This window comes from Fulmarus glacialis, unplaced genomic scaffold, assembly GCF_000690835.1.
Source record: "Fulmarus glacialis isolate BGI_N327 unplaced genomic scaffold, ASM69083v1 scaffold4743, whole genome shotgun sequence".
Taxonomy (NCBI): Eukaryota; Metazoa; Chordata; class Aves; order Procellariiformes; family Procellariidae; genus Fulmarus; species Fulmarus glacialis.
The window spans coordinates 41548-62387 of NW_009202148.1; the positions used below are offsets into that span (position 1 = coordinate 41548).

Here is a 20840-nt window from a genome sequence, read left to right on the forward strand (position 1 = left end):
TACAGGCAGGGAGAGGCAGCGGGTACCTGCCGCCAAGTCACGCCTTCGGCCGCGGGTGCCGGAGGGAGGCTGCGCACCCTCCGAGCAGCGACGCAGGGTGCTTCGCCCATAAAACCCTGGCAGGGGAAGCCTGCCTGTGTTTAAGACCGTGGCTGATAGAGGAGTGAGGTGGCCCTACGTGCGTGCACGGCCGGCACCCGAAGAGCAGGTTGAGGTCTTGCAGCTCTATGTTTTCCTCCGCCCTCTGAAAAATTGTTGCGGGAGGAGCGTCGGCGGGTGCCACATCTCGGGCAGGCAGATAGGGAGGTTGTTTTGCTGGGGCTGCTGCGTGCAGAGGCAAGACAGGTTACACAAACTGCCGAGCCTGTTTGAAAACTTCCAGGCTGGGGAAATCCTCCTTGAGAAACGCTCCAGTCAGCATAATGCCGGGATTTATAAGTATTTACATCAGGGAGAGGGCATAAATGCCTGATGTGTGAATTTGTGATGCTCATTTATTAAAAAACCACAGTCTTTCACTTGGTAGAGGGGAGCACTTTCACGGTGGATCTCAACATATGGCTGAAGTTAACCAGTTACATCCTTTCTGAAGATCTACAGCTGCCTGTCAGGGAGCATGGTGCTCTGGTTTGCTCTGGACACCTGCATCCTCCCCCAGGCATCACGACTACAGGATTCACTTAGGCTTAAATTGTCTCGAAGGTGTAAACTATGAGATTAAGATCCTCCTTTGACAGTGAAAACTGCAGTGAGGGAATAAATGTCATTCCCAGTCAGAGAAAAACATACGTGTAATTTTCTGCAGGAGAACAGTTTTCTCCCAGGTGCCACCTTCATGGCTCTGGAGCAGTGCAGGTGGTGACACCAGGACCATGATGGGGCCAAGACCCCAGACTCTCACCTGTGTGACAGCCCACAGTACCCAAAACCTGGCCAACTTCCATCAAACTGGTGTTTTCCCGTGGAGCACTTCAGTGTTGCCTATTTGCATTTCCCAGGTCCCACCAGCTCTAGCAAAAGCTGAGGAGCCCCGTGGGACACCCCACCAGCGTGATGCTGCTAGCAGCTACAGATAACACACGTTGTCCCAGGCTGTGTCCCACTGAAGTGGTCTGGAAGGAGGACTTCTTTCCAAAGACCGAGGGGAAAGCGAAGCGATTGGGAAACACCCTGCTAATAGCCGGGCTCTCGTAAAACACAGCTGGGGCTTCCTAACTCCCTTGGCTCCTGATTGAGAAATGCTTTCTTAATGACCTGAACTGGATGCGTCAGGCAGATGAAGGAAGTTCCTGCATCGCTGCCACAGCCCTCCTTCCCATGGGAAAATGTCCAGGAATAATGCTGGGCACTGATTTTCAGGCAGCTCACATCTAGGCCTGGCCCAGGGTTTAAGCAAGGTGCTTAGCCGGGGCTCGAAGGCAGCCCAGGCTCCCAGAGGGATATAAAGATTTAGACCTTATCGAAATGTATGGGAATTAGGTGGCAAAACATCTCCGAGCTCACACGTGCTTTTGAACTGGTCCCCTCCTTCCGTAGCTTTTGTAAGGAGCTGGAGCACAGCCAGCCGGCCCTGCGTGGTCCTGACACCGCAGAGCAGGCGCTGCCTGGCAGGGAGACACGGTCTCCTGTTCACCTGACCGCGTCTGTAGTAGTCACAGCCTTGGGATCATGTTGAGTTGTTCCTCGTGTCTCTGATAGAAAAGTGGTGAAAAATATCTTCCCCCTCTCTAGGCTGGTAGGAAAAATATTTTCCTGGTTTTGTTCTTGCTTTTCTCATCCCGAAACCTCACCCATCATCCACGCAACCGGCATACGGCAAGGGGAGCTGCCACCCGCGAGGAGCCCGGGGCTCTGCTGTGTGCAATGAGGACGTGGACTGTGCGGTCCCGAGCGCGGCTCTCGTTAGCCAAGTGCTGCTGACAATACGGCTAATTGAGCAACAGGCTCTCGCTGACGGTTTCCTTATTTAACTTCCTCCTCTTGGCAAAAAGCTGCTGCTTGCGGAAACACATGTAGCTCAGTGCTGGGTACACAATCCGGAGAAGAACAAGATCCAGAATCTATGCAACGTGGACACGTGGCCAAGACGCCACATCCCGGGTTGGCCTGGAGGCAGCCGCTGAGCCCCGGCGATGCAGTCACCTTCCTCCTCGCTTGGGGGGGAATGATACAGTGAGGGGTACGACAAAAATACCAAGACAAACAGGAGACAGAAAAGGAGAAATACACGTTGATGAGCATAGTAACGCACCATAATAATTGGTGTGTTTTGGTTTATTATCCAGCAGACCTGCAGCTTGGGAGAAACAGTGTTGTTTGGGCTCGGGACCGTGGCCCTGTCTGTCACCTTTATGTTCGTTCAGTTCTGTAACGTGAAATTACATTTTAGCACCAATGAAATTGAATAAATGCAGAAAGGAAATGCAGTGGTTGCTCACTATTTGCCACACATTCCGCAAAATTGCTGAATGGACTGAAGTTTCATTTTCTTGCTGCTTTTGATTTCTGCCTGTTAGGAAATCTAATGGAAAATTCACGTATTTTGCTATCTCATGGCTCAGAGAATGCTGAGGGAATAAACTGAATCAAGACTATAATATAAAGAAAACAACACTAATATTTGTATTTCTCCATTCTGGTATAAGACATAATTTTCACGCTATAAAAATATAACACACAGCCCAATTACAGTACCTTTACAGTATTTCCTATTTAACTGGATAATAAAGCTCAGGGTCAGACTCCAGTTCTAAATAGGTTATTTGGGAAACCTTTTTTTTTTTTTTTTAAATAGAAAATACCTGTTATGAAGACATATACAGCAAAGCAGCTGTAATCTGAGATTACGTGAGCCCAAAAGATTGCCGCTGTGAGGGCAGGGTGCTGCTTTCAGTTCAAAACTCACAGCTCCTTCACCTGCTTCCCTCGCCGTAACCAGGGCTCCTCACACTTTTGTTCCTCTTGTGCCACCTTGAGGGAAAAAACCTCTGGTGCATGGGTAGAATTTGCTGAGTTTGCTGCCACCCAAAAATCCACATACTCTGCTTTCACGTTTTTCCCAGGCCCCTGGGCAGAACATCTGCTGCTCCTGGTTATAAAAGCAAAGAACAAAGTTTTGGGCCACGGTTCCTTTCCATCTTGTCAGTGCTACTGGTAAAGGCTAGGTAAAATCTTTAGGTCTGTCCTTAATTGTGTCACCAGGAAGGAAGGGGGAATTTAATTAAATCTCTTGGTTTCTGTTTGCACAGCCTCCACTGCTTAAATTGGGAGACTCACCTGGTGGGGCGGCTCAGGCTGGGTGAAGTGAGCCCCACCATCCACATCTCCGTCTTGGAAATCGTCAAAAGGTCTTTTTTGTTTTGCACAGCTTCTCCTGTGGTTCTTGCTATATGGCTACATAGAAAGGTAATAAGGAGGAGGAAAAAATGGGAAGAAACAGGACTTACTTCTGTAGATTCACCAGCAAAAGGTGTCGTCTTTATTTATCTTTAAAGGACACTAAATGATGCTGTAAATCCTTTTGCCATAGACAATCGATGCTCACCTGACACCACCTCCAGAGAAAAATCTAGCCTGTGTAAACAGCATGAGGTGGGAGAAGAAAACAACCCCCTGTATGAACAAACCCTGCTAGTAGAGGCAAAGAGAAACTGTCAGTCTCCAAAGACTCTTCCATGGATTCTCTCAACCTCATAGGCTTCTTCACTGCTCATGAAACTATGGAACAGCTTCCTGAAGGTAACCAAAACACTTCTGCACCATAAAGCTTAATGGAGTTCTGAACTAGGCATGTCAAAATTACAGCAATTTTTTTTATTATTCTCATATTTACAACTTCTGCAGATTGCTGACCTAGAGATGCAGACCTAGAGACGCAGACCTAGAGATGCAGACCCCTGACTTCTTAAAGATCTATTATAATGTTTTTCCTTCTGTTGATGCCAGCTGTTGGGTTCATGAATGCACTGGTAGCACTTCAGCGTCATCTGCAGATGATGCTTTAGGTCACACAATGTTTTTTCCACCGTTAGCGAGCTACAACAACAGAAACTATATTTGCTTGCATTAACACGGAAACAAGTTGAAATCAAAACATCATTCTGTGGTGTTCACCAAATAGATCCTTCTCTTGAAAGCCAAGGTGCTTAGTCCACCTCACACTTCACAGCAGGAGGCACAAGTTATGTACACACATCCCGTCACCTCCCCATCCAAACAGGCCATATGACCATTGCCGTGAGAAGTTCAAATCGTCCCAAGGATGACTTCACTGCCAGACTGAAGAGCTACCCTGACACCTACTGTTAGCTGGCGTTTTCTCATAACCCACAAAAAACCTTTCCAAAGCAATGAAACCCACTGCTATTCCCTCCTTGGCTAAATTACAGGCAGTTTCCCTCCCTGTGACTCCTCTGTTATGATTTCAGGGCAGAAGGGAAGCAATGCAGCAGGGCTCCTGCCCACTCAAGACGAGCAGGTAGAGCAAAACCGGTGTGGGTGGAGCTGGTGGGATGGTGAAGTCTTACCTGCTCCTGGAAACGCAGTGCTCAGCAGCCCAACCTCTCAGCTCCAGGCTCCTCTTGCAGCTCTGGTATCCTGCAGTGGGCACCAGCCCAACGCCGGCCTCCGACTTGGTTTACTTTTCCACCCTTCGAGCAAGCCTTGGCCTCCTGCAAAGCTGTCTGAGCAACTGCTTGCGCAGCACAAACCGCCTGAGCTGGCAGCTGAAACCCATCCAGCAGTGAACAACAGCTCTGAATCAAGAAGGAGAATGCCTGGTCAAATAAAAGGGTCACCTTCTACTTGGGTCACCATCACTATCCTCTTTACGGTCCTGTCCATCAGCTCCTCTTTGGGCAATCGAAATGAAGGCACCAAGAACTGAGTGAGGGTCTGACCCACAAAGGTGGCCCCTCTGAAAGGGGACACTGGTGGTAGTTGTGTTTTGGGGGCCTGTCACCTCCTTTCCAGTGGACAAAATTACTTTTGTCTCCCTGTGCCTATGCTTTCTGAGCTCTCCCAACAACTAAAATTTAAAAGATTTGTCCTTTTTTTCATAATTCGAAGCCAAGAGTATGTCAAGAACACACAACTGAAACTAGGCAGAGTTGAAAAATATACTGGACGCTTTTTATTGAGCACCAAAGTGGCAGAACCTGTACATGTGTAAGCACCAGGGGGACAAACCGGGACAGGTCTGCCTGGGGCTGCCGCAGATCCTCGGCTGCTGCAAGGCAGAGCAGCTCCACGGGCAGCGCTCGAGGATCTGGAAGGCCATGAGCGTTGCTAGCACACAGTGATACACGTAAAGTTTATTATAGCACCAACCATGCTTTAAAGTGTACACGGGAACATTAAAAACAACATACGTTAGTGATTTCCTACTGTGCTTCACAAGATTGTCGTTAAGACATTTGTCTTTGGAGAGAAGACAAGCTGAGGACAACTCATGTGGTCTGTGTTTTCGTTTCAACATGTGATGGATGTCAGTGTTGAAAACACAGCATTTAGACAAGTCTCTTCTGTGGCCTTTGTTTCTGAGTTTCACAATTAATAACTTGAAAAGTATTAACTTGAAAAAAACCCGAAGCATTATAGCACCATAAGGAAGGGTGATGTCTTTGATAACACCCAGTAAACAGAAATTCATCAACAAATTATTAATTTGTCAATTTTCTTTTTTAAAAATTACTTTTGCAGGTTGAAAATATCTTTACCCTCCCATCCAGCAAGGTGATCAAGTATGTGCTTTTGTAGCTACAAAAAAGCAGCCCCTGAAGTGAATGTGTCCACTCAAATTAAGCATATTTTTGGATGCTTTGCAAGATTAGGTTGAGATCTGAAGTTTTAATCTTGCAAATCTGTTAATGCTCAAGACATGTTTTTCAGCTGGATCCTCTGATGTTTCTAGGCACTGAATTTTTTATTTTAAAATAGAACAATTTGGCATTTACTCTTTGGGACTTAGCAGTAACCATTGAAGGTCTTTGCTCATTTAATCAGAATTTGATTTTTCTGCAAAAAGTAATGCTGAAAAAAATCAACCCATTTCACTGAGCAGCATCTAGGAGCAAGGCTGCACTAAGACTTTCATCATGAGCTGTGTTGCTTTAAGTTGTCAAGTAGTGTCAGTGGCAAAGCAGCAAGTTTCTGGCCTAAACTGAGACTGGAACTACAAAATACGGATGGACTCCTGTCTCTCAGCAGGAGTTAAGATAGGAGTTGTATATGATAAAATTCTAGAAATAGATCTGTCTGAATATGGTGTTGCATTTAACACCTAGAACTTGGAACAAAGGCACAAAGAAGTGAATGGAGTTCAACAAATGAAGGTATTTAGGAAAATGTGGAGCCCTTCATTGGCTCCTTTGCTCTGTAAAGCATCGAGGAGTGTGCCTGTTTATGATAGGAAACAGAAGAGCAGTTTGGCATCTTTCATCTCTCCAGCTGCAAATGTCATGCAAAGTATCAAGTGTTTTATAGGCATCTTAGCTTTGGCTTAAAACATTTGGTGAGTGGAAAAAGATCCCGTAGTTTGTGGGTGGAAGCAGGCACTTGTATTTGTGAATTGGGTATCTATATACACCGCTACTACTCTGCATATTAAAATGCTAATTTTATGCATGCAGATGGGGACACGTACTAAGCAAGGGAGCAAACATGGCTTCTTTTGCCTAGCAATTCTGGCAGATTTGTCAAAATGAAATGCAACTGTCCCTTTAGGACTGCCACAGAAAAGGAAAACACTCCTAGAAAATGTGTTTTCCATTTTATAATGCTGAACAGCCAAAAGAAGCTGTAAGGCCCAAATACAAATAACTTGACCTTAAGGATTTATGAAAGGTACAGGACTTCTAAAAAGCGGTTGCCCATCTGCCAGACAATCTTTCTGATCACATAAATTTATCCTGCTTTTTCTTTTCTAGTATGTGCAACAAATAATCCAGACTTCATCGCTCTCGCTGAGGTTTTGCACGTACAAAAACGCAGATGTACATTTTGTGAGTATTAACTGTGCTGGCTAAAAACAACTTAAAAAGACTGGCTTAGGTATTGTAGAAAGAAATCTATTCCAACATTAGCTCTTGATCTGCAGCTCGCCAGACTGAGAAGCTAAAGGAAAGTAACTTAAAAAAACCATTTAAAAACCTGTTTTGCTCCTAGCTCAGAGTTCCTCAAATTCTTAAGATGTCAGGTTTAGGCTTGTAAACTGGATGTCAAACCTGGTGAAGCCTAGGTATAAATAGGAAAAGAAGAAACCTGCAGGTTTCTTCGAACTTTACGCTTATGAAAAGGCTTATTTAAAGTAGTTGTTCGAGTTGGGCAGGCACTGGATTTGATCCAGAGAGCCCCTTTAGTCTTACATTCTTGCCTATTTTAATGCAACTTAGATATGATATTTAGGTACAGTTCTGACGTCACTTCATTTTTATAATACTGAGTTACGTTCATGGTCATGAAATCTGAATTGGTCACATAATATGCACATAAAGGGCAGGCTCTGTTCCAGCAGCCTTACAGGGATCCACGCAGAGGTATTTACATTTCATTGGTAGAAGGGCAGCTGATAAACAGTGTGGTTTCTTTCAGGGATCACATTTCTCCCCCTGCTGATAGGCTTAAAATTGAGACTCATCCTGTGCCTTGAATAACGAAGTCTTTTTATCACTGGCGGGCAGGGATCAGGGTAATGCTGGAGACATGCTTGTGGAGATTTGGGACCAGAATTCTTCCAAAACTGTTGGGGAAAGCATTCCTTGACAGCTGCTAAACAGAGTGCTCCAGCTGGGTGAAAATCAAAAAGAAAAAAGGAATTAAAATATTTATCCTTCCTGGGATGTTTGCACAGAACTTGTCCTTATGTAGCTGTGTAATCTTAACAGTCAGCCTGACGTAGGTACATTAAAGACACACTGAACTGCTTTGTTTTCATAACTGCCAGTTAAGCTCAGGTTAGTTTTAAAGTGAAGCTGAAAGTGTTGAGAAAACCATCTTGGGACAGAACCTTTGGTTAATAAATATTTTCATTCTTGCCTAATTCAAAGCCTGATAAAATGATTGGAGCTTTTTCAGTTGGCTTCGCTCTAGCCAGGTACAAGTACGTTTACCCACATGAGCGGGTCACACTGTTCAGTGCAACTGTTCACACACATAAAGTTACCCCACAAAATCGCCCATATGCCTAAGTATTTGCAAGACTGACCCTTACTGCAATCAGTCCAGAATAAAGAGCTTTTTAATTTGTCTTGCAGGAACACTTATACCTGCATTAGAAGAAGACCCTAAAAGAGAAAGTTTAAAGCCTTAAGGCACACAAAGTTTTGCAGCATTTATTTTTCATCCTGAAAATCACTCCATCCTCTAAACACCCGCGAGGCAAAGGTTCTTCAAAGAAATCACGTGCATCTTGTGAAATTAGAATAAAAAGTGGGAGGCGAGGGAGTAAGATTTGGGAGAGACATTAACTTCTCCACGGACAGTTTGCAGAGCTCAATCTCCAATGCCACAGGTTCTTGGGATACTTTTACAGCACCATCTGTTTGTTGGCATAGGTGTTTCATGGAGCCTGGGATATGCACCTGTACATAGATTTAAGGTGCTGTTCTTATACTGGCGTTTTGATGAGAGGTAATTTCACCCTCAAACAACCATTTCTTTAAATAATTGCATACTAAGCAACAACTATTTTCACCCAGCTTTCCCTTTATTCACAGGACACTTACCCAGGCACACCTTTGATTAGCCTAAATGTTTCTGCTGGTTTTTCACATAGCCGACCACATTGTTGGAATTGCTCCCTGTAAAACAAATATCAGCAAAGTTAGATTTTAAGTTAGTGTGTAGCAAATGTTTTATCAAGATTCTCTAAGCAGTACAGTTTTACTGGTCGCATTATTTAGCAGTTCTCTGGAAGAGCTGCGATAGCCTGCTGGACAGAGGAAAGGAAATCATGTTTTATCACCTAAATTGGCCAAATCTGGCTGTTCGTAAATCTTATCATATCAAAGATGTTGTCTAATTACATCTGAATATCACTTCCAATCTGATCTGATCTGACTGTCCTCCTCTAGATCCAAGAGTTAGCAGAAACCAGGAGCCTTGAAGCCATGAGAAAAAAGAGATCTTCTGGAAGGTGCTCCTGCTTTCTTTGAGACACATATCTATCAATTTGTGCAAGGGACCTTACATCTCTTGTGGTTGCAGACAACAACAAGGGCTCCAGTCATCTCTTATCACATACCACAATACAAGCTCTTGGCAAAAGACCCTGCTTTTGACAGAGTTCTGTGTTCATCTGCAAGGAGTCCTGGGCCATGAGCAAAGCTCCACAAATATACTTAAAAATAACAAAAGGTCATTGGATTGGGTATTTCTCCCGCCTTGTGTGGGAACCCCTGGCAGAAGGCTGCACCATTTAACACATTGTGTCACAGCTGGAGATACTGCTTCTCAAGAGTCCACAGTCAGGGCACTGCAGATCTTAAAATAAGATCTTTTGACCATGGCATAGAGAGTTGAGGCTAAAGTATCTCTTTTTGCTATGTACGAACCTTCATTTCATAAGCAGCAAATTCCCTGTAAGCAATGCTTAATAAAAGCAAACGCTTCATGCCAGTGGCTTACCAAAATATTCCTTGTAATACTTATGCCTCAGGTTGCGTCCATCTGAAAAAGAAGGTACATAATGAGAATATATCCAGTCAGCCTTCATTCTTTGTGTTAAGCTCCGGCCCTCTGTGTACAGCACAGAGAAATTATAGATATGGAAATAATAACCTCACAAAGAGGAAAATAAAAGATGTCTGTAGCTGAAGTAGTGTAGACTGCTATAAACCTCTTATAAAACTGTTTAGATTATTGACCTACGTGGACACAACTCACTTTCCATGAGAGCGGTTAACTGCTGGCCACTAGCGTGCTATGTTCTTTTCAGTAGCTATGAGTCAAGGAATCACAGACTTTCTCAAATGAAAGAAAATTTGGGTAAAATTTCAGACCACCTATTAGTGTTTTACATAATTCAAGTTCCAGCTAGGTTTTTCTGATTACATTTATATAATTATTTAAGCTCTTACAAATACTTCGTGTCTAAGAGTCATACAGCTATACATTACATTCGTTATACAGCTGTTACTACTGTATACTGTATACTACAGCTGTTATAAAAGAAAAAGTTACAAAAGAATAAAAGAGATGATCAAAAAGCCCTGGAAAAAATCATAGTCTTTTATGGAAGCAGTTCAGAGATCTGTTTTGATGCTTCCACTGACTTTTACAGTGACCAAATGGCAAAACTGATGTCTCGTGTCTCTACACTGAGATGATTTTAGCCCATTGCAGACATACATATCCTACTATTCAATGAAGTTACACATACCTAGACATGTTATAAGCTTTCCTGGAAAATAGCTCGGCCTATATAAGTTCCTTTATCGGGCAAATGTGTCAGCAGAATAAAGGGAACAAGGTTTTGGATGCACAAAGCAAAGTCAGAAGTCAAAACTGGAATTTGAAACTCGTATTTCTTAGTTAAGTGTGTAGTAATACAGAAATATTTCTATTTTTTGTGCTGCGTAATGATGGCACATGCAGGTTACTACCTGCTCTGCTTACACAATCCCAGAGGACACTGGCATACAGAGCGTATCCCCTGCTTTGGGTATTTCACATAGCTCAGCCAACATCAAGGGCATTAGAGACTTGAGCTTGCTGCAGAGCGGGGACTGTCTCCCAGCCCAGCTGTCACACACTGCCTTGGGGCCTTGGGCTGCCCGGAAAACCCAGGAAGCCCATGAGAGCAGATGTACCACCAGATCTCCTTCAAAGCCAGTGAGAGCGCACCGTCCCTTACTGGTGTTTGCATGGCAGAACAAGAAAGGAAGGGAGATTTCCAGTCAACGGACCTGGATTTCCACGGAGCTTGATGCACTGGCCCCTGTTAGGGATTCCTTCAGCCGTGTTACCCGGGTTGATGATATGGCATTCATAGCCTGTGGGGCAATGCAGAGGCTCATCTCCATCCTCAGTGGTACTGCAGGCCTCAGCTGCAAAAGAAGCCTGCAGGTCATAAATCATGGCTTTAACACCCACAGGTAACCAAAATATGACAACACGGCCACCTTCTTCTGTATCTCCTCCCAGACAGGATCTCAGACTACTTCCCATGCAAGGGTATCAAGGAGCTAACACCTCTAAAGAAGCCTGGCAGAGCAGGTGATCTAGTTCACACCTTACACAAAAACTGACGTGTCTAGCCCGATATGGGGAGTGCAGGTCAGCCCGATTACCTGTAACGACACCCTCCCCACAGCCTGTTGTGCAGGGTCTGTGCGAAGGCTGGAGAGCAGTGAAGACCGACCACCACTGACCACCATGCTCGCACTGACAGGTGGTCCCTCCACGCGTCTTTTTCCTCCAAGCAGCCATAAGTCTGTTCCAGCCAGTGTTTCGGGCTGGGTGAGGAATCAGGGAAACGTGATCAGGAAGCTGGCAGTTTGCTGCTTTGTTCTTTGCTCCACACCCATTAATTTACTGATGAATTTAAACCTCAGATGTGACTCACTACGGAGTAAGGCAGTACCACCCTCTGTTACAAATGGAGGCTTTAACTGCCTTGACCCTGGATTTTCAACAAGTGCAGAGCAGAATAAGAAAGTAAAGCAGGACTCACAGGCAGTGTTTGTGTCCATTAAAAGCACAGACTATGCAGGGACTCTCCACCTGTTCATTTGCCAGGATTTTAATTTCAAGGACCTCTGCTGTAATCCTCATGCCATGACTGATGGTTCTTACTTCACTAATTACTCCCTCAAGCTGAGATGAAGGTGTTAAGATAAGAACAAATAATATTAGCATGACAGGGATGGATGAGGAGGAACCTATTTTATCTTATTTCTCACAGTGCAACTCCAATGAGCTGGAGGCAGAATTTTCTCTTGAAGAACTAGGAGTTTCCATAATAGATGAGAATTTGGCGAGTCTGATACCATCTGTGTAAGACCAAAGCGGGTAATTTATTGGCACTACTTGTGTCTGACTAAAGCTGATCAAAAGCTGGAATAGCTTTTCCATGAAGGAATTAAGAACTTCAGGCATACACACATCTGGGGATGTCTCGCAGAAGAAAACTTCTCTTCCCACCTCCCAACTCCCTCCTTGTTTCACTTTGAGGTATTGGAAAAAATTAATTAAAGGACCTTTCTCTATGGAATTAATCTGAGAAGCCCAGTCTCATTAGCAGTCCCCAAGCCTAGATGCTCCCAGCTCCATGTCAGCTTGACACAACTTTGCAGCAGTTTGCCAGGGCTCTCGTTCAAAGCAGTCTTCAGCGCTGAGAGCCAGAGCCCCAGCCCAAGGCATCTGTGCGGTGAGGCCACTCTGGACTAAGAGACCTCCTAATCCAAGTCTGCTCACAGTCTATCAGGCATCTGGCAGAAAATCTGTGTGTGCTGACAAAGCCTTTTTCTAAAAAATTATGTATTTCTACTTATTTCAAGAATGGACACAAATCCAGTTCCCTGGAGTATTCCTAGTGCTCTGCTGGATAAGCCATATCCATAAAAAGCAACTGATGTACTGCACAAGACACCAGCCCCCTGCACAACACAATGTTATTCCTACGGAATCTCCAGACAAATACCAGTAGCCCCAGCAACCCAACAACCCTGGCAAGCCCTGTGTGTGATGAATATATTATTTAGTGCCTTTTGTATAATTACTGATCTCACAGAGAAGACAGTGAAATGTACCGTACCTTGTAAGACTTCCTCTGGGCCATCCAAAAGCCACCCATTTCCTCCCAGCCAGCGGGGTTTGGGCTGAACCAGCCAGTCTAAAACTGTAAAAGACAGAAACAAGAAACCACAGAGTCAAGGTGGAGTAGCCATAAGGCACAAGTTATGGAAAAGTCACAGACTTCTTCTAACAGCCCGTGACGAGGCTGCCAGGCTCCTGAAGGATGGATTTGGGTTTTCAGCAAGATACTTATATTTATGCTGTTGTTGTCCCAGTGGCAAGAGAGCCACGGATGTTATCCAGGGCCGCAAGAGCCTGGTGTCATAAAGGCCAAAGCACCTGTTGTTTCCCATCCTCCATTCCCATGGCATGGATCAGATGAGATGCCTGGCTTCTGTGAGCACTAATTCCGATTGGGATTACTTTTCCCGAATATATAATTACAGGAAAAGAACTAGCCTGAAATGATTTCTACCATTGGTGCTGGTGGAAATTTTGCAACACAAGCTGACCTTGGATAATTTCTTGATTCAGCAATCATCCCAGAAATCAGAAGTATGGAACCGAAGCTTTATCCTCAATTCACACTTACACCATGCCTCCCACCTGAGACCCAATGCACATGGGGAGGACTACCGTGATTTCTGCATGCTTCTCTACCATAATCTGATCGCTGGGTCCACTCTACCTGGCGGTGGCTGTACAGACTCCAGGCAGGCGTAGATGCACCCGTTGTAGCAGCAGCGCTTGTGCCTTTCACACTCTGAATCCGACCGGCAGCTGGGCACCTCACAGGCTCGGTCAGGCAAAGTCTGGGGCGGTGGGGGGCAGCGGTCGTTCTTCTGGTAGTGGGAACTGTGAGAATGAAGAGGGTACTCATAATCCTTGTAAAGAGAAGAAAAGGAAACACAGGTTTGGCATAAGGTGAATACCAAACATCCCATCAGCTGAAACAGAAGAGGGATTTTCAAAGTGGTTTTCAAGTATCCATTAGAGAGGAGAATTAACCGTTCAGCAATCCCAGCCCTGTCTTCAGCACACTGAAGAGAGCGCTATATGATCACCTTAGCACACTGCTTTGGAAACACCAAACCACCAAATTATTGTGTGGAACTCATTTTATAATTAAGGTTATTGTAATGACAATGAGGAGGTAAAAAAAAAATCCTTTAAAGTCTTTTATACTTGTCTGGGAAACAGAGAGAAAGACTCCAGGCATCCTCATGACGAGCATGCCAAAACACTTTGATAGTAAAGCAGTGGAAATGATGACACTGTATTGTTTGGAGATAACGTCCCCAAATGGGACCTGGAACTAATGTCCCAGGTAGCACTGTCCCCTCAATAGGCTCCTTCTACCTTCATCACCTTTCTCTGGACCACAATTTATAGGGGAGTCTTTCAAGCTTATCCACTGTGGGGTCCTGGGTTGTTAAATTAGAGACCATTTCTAAAACATGAGATGATCCGGGTGAGATCTGTTTGGGTGATGTCAGTTTAATCCCAAAGAAAATGAGGCTGTGTTTGACTACAGCAGAAAGGAGCCCAGCTGCTGACTGCACACCGAAAGGACAAGGGAGATTTAAAATGGGTTAACAGGCACAGGATTTTACCAGAAACATTTATAAGAGGCAGCATTCAGATATTATTCACGCTGGCAGCATTTTAGCAAGAAGCCAACTCCCTCCAAAGCAAGATGAATCACCCAAGCCCACTCCTTTCTCACCTATGGCTAAACTACTCATCCCTGGGCTTGAGCTCAGCTCCTCAGAGCAGCGTAAAGTACTCAGAAAGGGCAATCAGTTCTCAGATTTATTAACAAACATTAATAAGCTCTAATCAAATCAAAAGACGGATTCTGCACTTTTAAAAGAGCTCCGCGTCTAGCCAGAGGTATGAAGTGAGCGCTGCCATGCGCTCGCTAGCAGGCTGTTGAGTTTAAGAGTCCTATGTATAGTTGGCCCGATCACTGTTGTGTTACAAAATCAGTGACGAACAACTGGGGTTGTTTTTCCAAGAAACAACATGGTGCAACCGTCCCCGAGGGGGTCTCTAGGAAATTTCACCATCAGGCTATGGAGAAATTTGAGGTGAGACTAATATCCCTCTTGACATGCTGCTACATCCTCATTGTTGAAACCTCCCAAAGGCTTCTGTGGAGCATATGTGCCTTTGAGAAACAGCATGTCCCCACATGTACTGTCCAAAAAAATGTCCTAGGAGAGGCCCCAGGAGGTCCATTGCCCTGGGGACTGACTGCTGGCCGGCACGGCCTCTGCTGCTATGCGTGACCCAGCAGCAATCAATTATCAGTAACGGTGAAAACGGTATCATCTTCACTCCCTTGGGACAATTTGTAATGTAGAGAATGAAGGCAATCCCAAGGGACAGCAAAAGAAATAACGATGCACGCTGTTTGTGGTACTGATGTGAGAAATTTTACTTCCATATTGTATGTAGCGTGGAATCGTATTGATAAGGTGGTGGTTTTTACACCAAAGCTGACCTCCCTTCTTTGAGCCATAACTAGGGGGAAACAGAGAGCAGCGAAGTTTCTCCGCTGCCTGGTTGCACAGCGATTGAGTGTCAGCCAATGTAGAAGTACAGAGAAAAGTCAGGATGATTAAAAGTTTTAATTTCTGTTACAAGGTGTATGTTAAAGAAAATCCATATCCTGGTTATATCTATAACTGGTTAAATAATGTGTGTGTGTGTCTGTGTGTGAGAGACAGAGAATTCCTAGTATTTCCACAAACGACAGCCTCCTGCCCTGTTCCCAGTATCAGCCTGCCCTGTTCCCAATGTCAATAAACAATTTTCTTCTTCTTTTTCCTTAGTTGTTTCCATTCAGTGAACAAGAAACTGCTCAAAAACCCTTCCGTGAGGTTGTTTTCCCATGAACTGATAGGCTGTTTGAACGACAAAATAGGTTTGAAAAAAAAATTTCCTAATTTTGATGATGTTTTCAATGTTGAAGTGTAAAACAAGGTGTAAGCTATCACACCATCCCATTCCTCAAAAGCTGAAAACACTCCAGCCTTGAAATATGTGAATACTTCGAAATATGTTTGAATACTTTTGAATTCAAGATATTGCAAGTTCAACTTTTTTTGCTGTTGTGGGATTTTAAATAAAGAAAATGCTTGGACCAAGTATAATTTTGGATATAAGACAGCATTTAACAGTAAACCCACGCAGTTCCAAACATTTAACAGGTCTCCTTGTTGGAGGGAGCATTCATCCTGGAAGGTCACAGTTTACTCTTCTATTATTTGAAATGTCAGCTACAGACTGAAATGTGACCAAAATAATACTGGCAAATAATGGATACATGAAAAAAAAAAACCCAAACCCCAAAACAATTACTGCAGTTGCTTCACAGATGATTCAGAAACCAAGAAGCCAAAATTGCAATGAACAGTTGGCTCAATGAATGAGATTTCCGTTTGGGAACAATATAACATTTTTAGCCAAATAACTTTGTACCTCATGACTTCCCTGCCCCTTTTCTCTGGTCACCTATTGCTCTGAACCCCTTTCTCTCAAAACCTCATGGTCAAAAAAATATTTTTTGCGCATTTGATCTAATAAAACCATTGTATGCATAAACCATCCCAGTGGGAAACAGGATTCCCCCATTCCCAAAATATCCTGGTTAAGGTATGGGTTACAAGCTCTTTTTAAAAGCTGTCCCAGGATTCACAGTTTGGCTCTGAGCATAGCTCGGATTTATTATTTTTACAGATTGTAACAACAGTCAAAATTTCTTCCTTTAAGAATATTTTTTAATTCTTTCCCATGGAGACTTATTAAATCATTTTAATTACAATATCTGCCTTAGACATATCCAGAAACAAAGTAAGGGGAAAAGTTCAGAGTTCAGCTGAGGAACCCTGGAGGTCAGTGAAGATGACCAGGAAAAACCTGAATGCAATCACTCACTCTCAATCCGTATTTTCAATAGTAACTGTGGGATGGAGTCCGCCTCCAAAAAATCCCAGATCTGTTCTATTATTTGTGCCTGAAACTGGACGCTGTCAAAGCGCAATTCTCTGCTAATTCATATTCTGCATGGCCACCCCTGAGATCACGCGTGAGGTTTATTCCCAGCCTCTTGTCACCAGTTCTGCCCCTGGCAGGTATTTCCAAACACCGGCCATAAACCGCCTTTTCTCTGAAACAATACAGAGTCAGGAGGAATTTAGAGCCCTCCAATATTTCTATCAAAGACCTGGAAAAACAGATCATTGGTGATCAAAGTTGCAAATATCAGACTGAAGGAGGGTGAAATAATCTGAAGGACAAGACCTAAACAATAGGAATAATATTCTCCTGCTATTGACTCTGGATTAGTAGTTTTGGTTCTGGTGTCTGCAGTACTGGAAGATTGTTGCAAAATTAGGGTGGGCTCAAAGAAGATGTATGACAGCGATTAGAGGACTGGAAAGCAGGGAATACAGTGCAAGACTTATATATGCGTATGCGGGTTTCAAAGGGGAGGCTGAAGGCTGCTCTGCTCATACGTTACTCTGAGGCACATGCGGGACAGAACTCTCATGGGAGGTGTGCTAATCTGGTAGATGGAGAGGGTATCTCAGTGTTGATTTATGACAGCTAGCTGGGGGGTAAATAAATTGTTGGAAGAACATTACAGCAGCTGCAAGGAATTCTTCATTTCTGGAAATCTTTAAAAGGCGGCTGGATTTTTTTCTAAAATGCTTGATGTAGTTGACACTGGAATAAAATCAAGACTGCCCCAGGTTTTTCTAATAGATGTGGGTGTCTTGATAATGAGTTGAAGAGCACCCCCAAGTAGCCCCCTCCCTCTGCCCTTTGAGAGCAACCCACAGACTGTGCGGGGGCTGCAGAACACCAGCTGCAAATCACTACACTTGACGAGTGTCCCTCTGGCTGTAAAATACGTGGATTTGCTAAAAAGCTAAAAGCTGGAAGCCCAGCTCCTCCATCCCGCTGTGACTGCCAGTTTTCTCTTCCCACTGCATTCCCTCTCCTCTTCCTCCCTTCTCCGTTCCCACTTGACCCCTCCTTGCCAACCAACACCCTTCCTCAGAGTCCTGAATGAAAAACTCCTGGCCAGACCTCAAGCCAGCTCCTCATCGTAACACCTGCTCGCCAGTCTGCAGCCAGCAGTTTGGTGGATGCATTGCTCCTACTGTGGACTCAGATTTTCTGGACTCAGACAACACGACTCTCAGTCAACTCCCTACCCCTCACCACGTCTTCCCCCTACAGACCTTGCCCGTGTCCTTCTGGGGGTCGCACAGGGATGTCTATGGCCCATCTCCTGTATGGCTGCACGTTGCTGTGAGCACCTCCATCTGTTACCCCTCTATCCAAGTGACTCACAAATCAGCTGTTCCACCCACAGCCTCCGATTTTCAAACTGTAGGGAACATACAGCATTTGGTAGAAAAGAAAGCATCTCTCTGAGAAACAAGAGGGGCTGCCAAAACAGACTCTTGGTGGATAAGAGGATGGCGAGCGGACGCCTCCCTCCTTACAAGGCTTTGAGGAGAAGGAAAAAGAAAAGCATTTTCTGTTTTCCCTAGATAAGATGTTTCTGTCAATATGAGCAATTCTAGCTGAACTTGCCAGATCAGTAGCACCTGGATTCACGGCTGCCAGAAAAAACAGTCCTTTGAAGAACTGCAGATTGAAAGAAGAGGATATATCCCCAGGGGAGTGGGCTCTGCGCCTCTACAGAGCACATTATCTGAAGATCAACATGTAGATTCCTGTTCTACTCCTGTCCTATCTCTCTGGGTCATTTACTTCATAGCTCCTATTGAATTGGAGCTTTGCATTGAAATATGACAGAAGAACATACTAATAAATACACTTTCTGGTGAGTGATTTTGCAGGAAACACAGCTCTTCATGTCACTATTTTCCAATTACAGTGCAAACCAGATGATGCCCTGTCCCAAGGGAGGCTACAATGAAGAAAATTTCTTATTGTAAAATACTGGGGTGCCTTTCAAATATCAGCACAATGTTTTCTGCAAAATTTCAAGAAGACAAGAGCACCGTATTTCAGTTCACTCCGCACGGGCAAAAGACATGTATCACACTTTTGAGTCAGCAATCGCACAAACCAAATGTAGCTGTCCCCGAACATCACTCTAGATGTCATGGGCAAAAAAGCATCCAGTTTAAATTAAAAGCTTTTATATGTGGCTGCAGAAAACAGGTGGAGGAATCCCTCTGTGACACCAAGGAGCTGTTTATGCACATGCAATGGCTGGAAGATGCAATCAAATGTGAGCATGAGAAAACAGACTGGCTGGAGTTCCACCTGAGCGATTCAATGGGCAGAAGCCTTGGGTCAGTGCTGGCTTGTAAGAGGACTTTAATGGAGTAAGTCAAAATTTCAAATTCAAATTTTTTTTCTTTCTAAACAGCAGGTCCTGAAAGTCAAGCTATCAAATTATTTTCCTTTTTTTTTTTTTTTTTTAAAAATTTCCTCCATGGCCATCTCTAACAGCATTTCGGCCCAGACACACCAGAACAAGACCTGGCACCATCCTTTTCTCCACTCACAGTAACCTGTTGCTGCTTCAGTTTCAATTCCAGTACTGCTCTAAGTACCACCACAGATTTGGAGACGCTGGTTGCGCTCAGTACCCCACCAGCAAATAACCACATGGCTCTTTTTCCCCTCTGACACAGTGGGCAGGCACAGCCCGTGCTCCCTGGGCACACAGGGGACACGGGAGCCTCTGCAGCTCTATGCTGTTTTCTTGCACAGCAAGTCTTCTGCCCTTTCCTGGTTTGCTCTTACTTGTGATGGCTTGAGGATAAGAAGGTGGCTTAACCTGCGATTGGCACGTTGCTTTGACACTGTGGATCTGGAGGTCTCTGTGCTCCAGAGATTTACAAAACCCTAGGCAATGCCACCGTCCCTCTAGTACATTATCACTAGGAGTTGGAGACATTTACCCAAAGTTACCCCAAAAGGCAGTGGAGGAACTGGGCAGGGAACCCTCCTCCCTGCTCTAAGCAATGAATAACATTGTCTTCTTTTCACTAAATCTATCCTCAGACACATAGGTTTTGCATTCCCCTTCTCCCCATTCACACTTCCCTCGCTGCCCGATGAAGTTTCTAGGAAAAGCAGTGACGGCTGCCGTACCAAAGTCTTCTCACTGTTGAAGCGTGCTTTACCAGTTTCCCATTGCAGCAGCTAGGTGGCAAAAGTTTAGTACAGCCTGGGAAACTTAATGCAGCACTTTTATAAAGAGACAGTCTGCGGATTCAAATACTTCTTATTCTAAAATGATACACACACGTAAAGAAAACTCCCCTTTCACAGTGAGCATACCCAGCTCCCCCAAAATCACCCCACCGCTGTTTACTCACATCGTATTTCTCCGTCATTTTCAGATGTAGAGCACGCTTCCAGAGATTCTTTGCACAGCCGGAATCTGGCAGCAAAACTAAGACACACAAGGCTGCAGTGAAGATCTTTTTACAGAAATGCATCTCTGACAGCACCCTTGCATCCATGTTCCCAAGGAGAGATGAAATAAGGAGCCCGGTTTTCGGGATCCAGACGATTCAGAGTCTTGGCAAGGAGAGAGGGAGACGGGGAGGGAGGGAGAGCGAGGGCTGATCGCTGGTGAGAGCCGCTTTTCGCTGCGCAGCTTCTGGGAAGGGAAAGGGGGAAAAAAAAAAAAAAAGGAGCCCACAAGCAGAAGCCAGGAGCTGCTGTTGAACTTCTTTACTCAAAGTTAGATCAGGTTCTCAGCTCACGTGTTCACACAAAGCACATGCTCTCCTTGAATGATAGATGGGAAGATTATTTGGAAAGATTATTTTTAGACCTTTGTTCCCAACATCTGGCATCCTCAGAGAGCCCCATTCAAAGCCAAAGCGTGGGATCAGATGACAGCTGCCGCAGGGGGAAATAAAGGTCTTGGAGGGGTGGGCTCGGCAGCTTCTAGCAAACAGCTCACCCAAACTTTCCAAGCTACTCGGCTCTCCCTTTGTGTGCTTCCCACTGTGCCCTGAGCTGCGGTTTTGGATCGTGTTTTCACAAAGTGATAACTTCATATGAAGATTGCTTGAAGGAAATGATTCAAAGAC

At 44.6% G+C, this 20840-nt stretch overlaps 1 protein-coding gene across 1 annotated transcript; it reads right to left on the minus strand.

The window, feature by feature from the left end:
- Positions 1-7584: 7584 nt before the first annotated feature.
- Positions 7585-20524, minus strand: WFDC1 (WAP four-disulfide core domain 1). Its single transcript, XM_009574173.1, has 7 exons — positions 20115-20524; positions 13424-13619; positions 12755-12838; positions 10905-11045; positions 9625-9666; positions 8724-8798; positions 7585-7785 (listed from the first exon to the last, which is right to left on the minus strand). The coding sequence occupies exons 1-6, from the start codon at positions 20259-20261 to the stop codon at positions 8740-8742; spliced, it is 669 nt and encodes a 222-aa protein (XP_009572468.1). The 5' UTR covers positions 20262-20524; the 3' UTR covers positions 7585-7785; positions 8724-8739.
- Between the last annotated feature and the right edge of the window lie 316 nt (positions 20525-20840).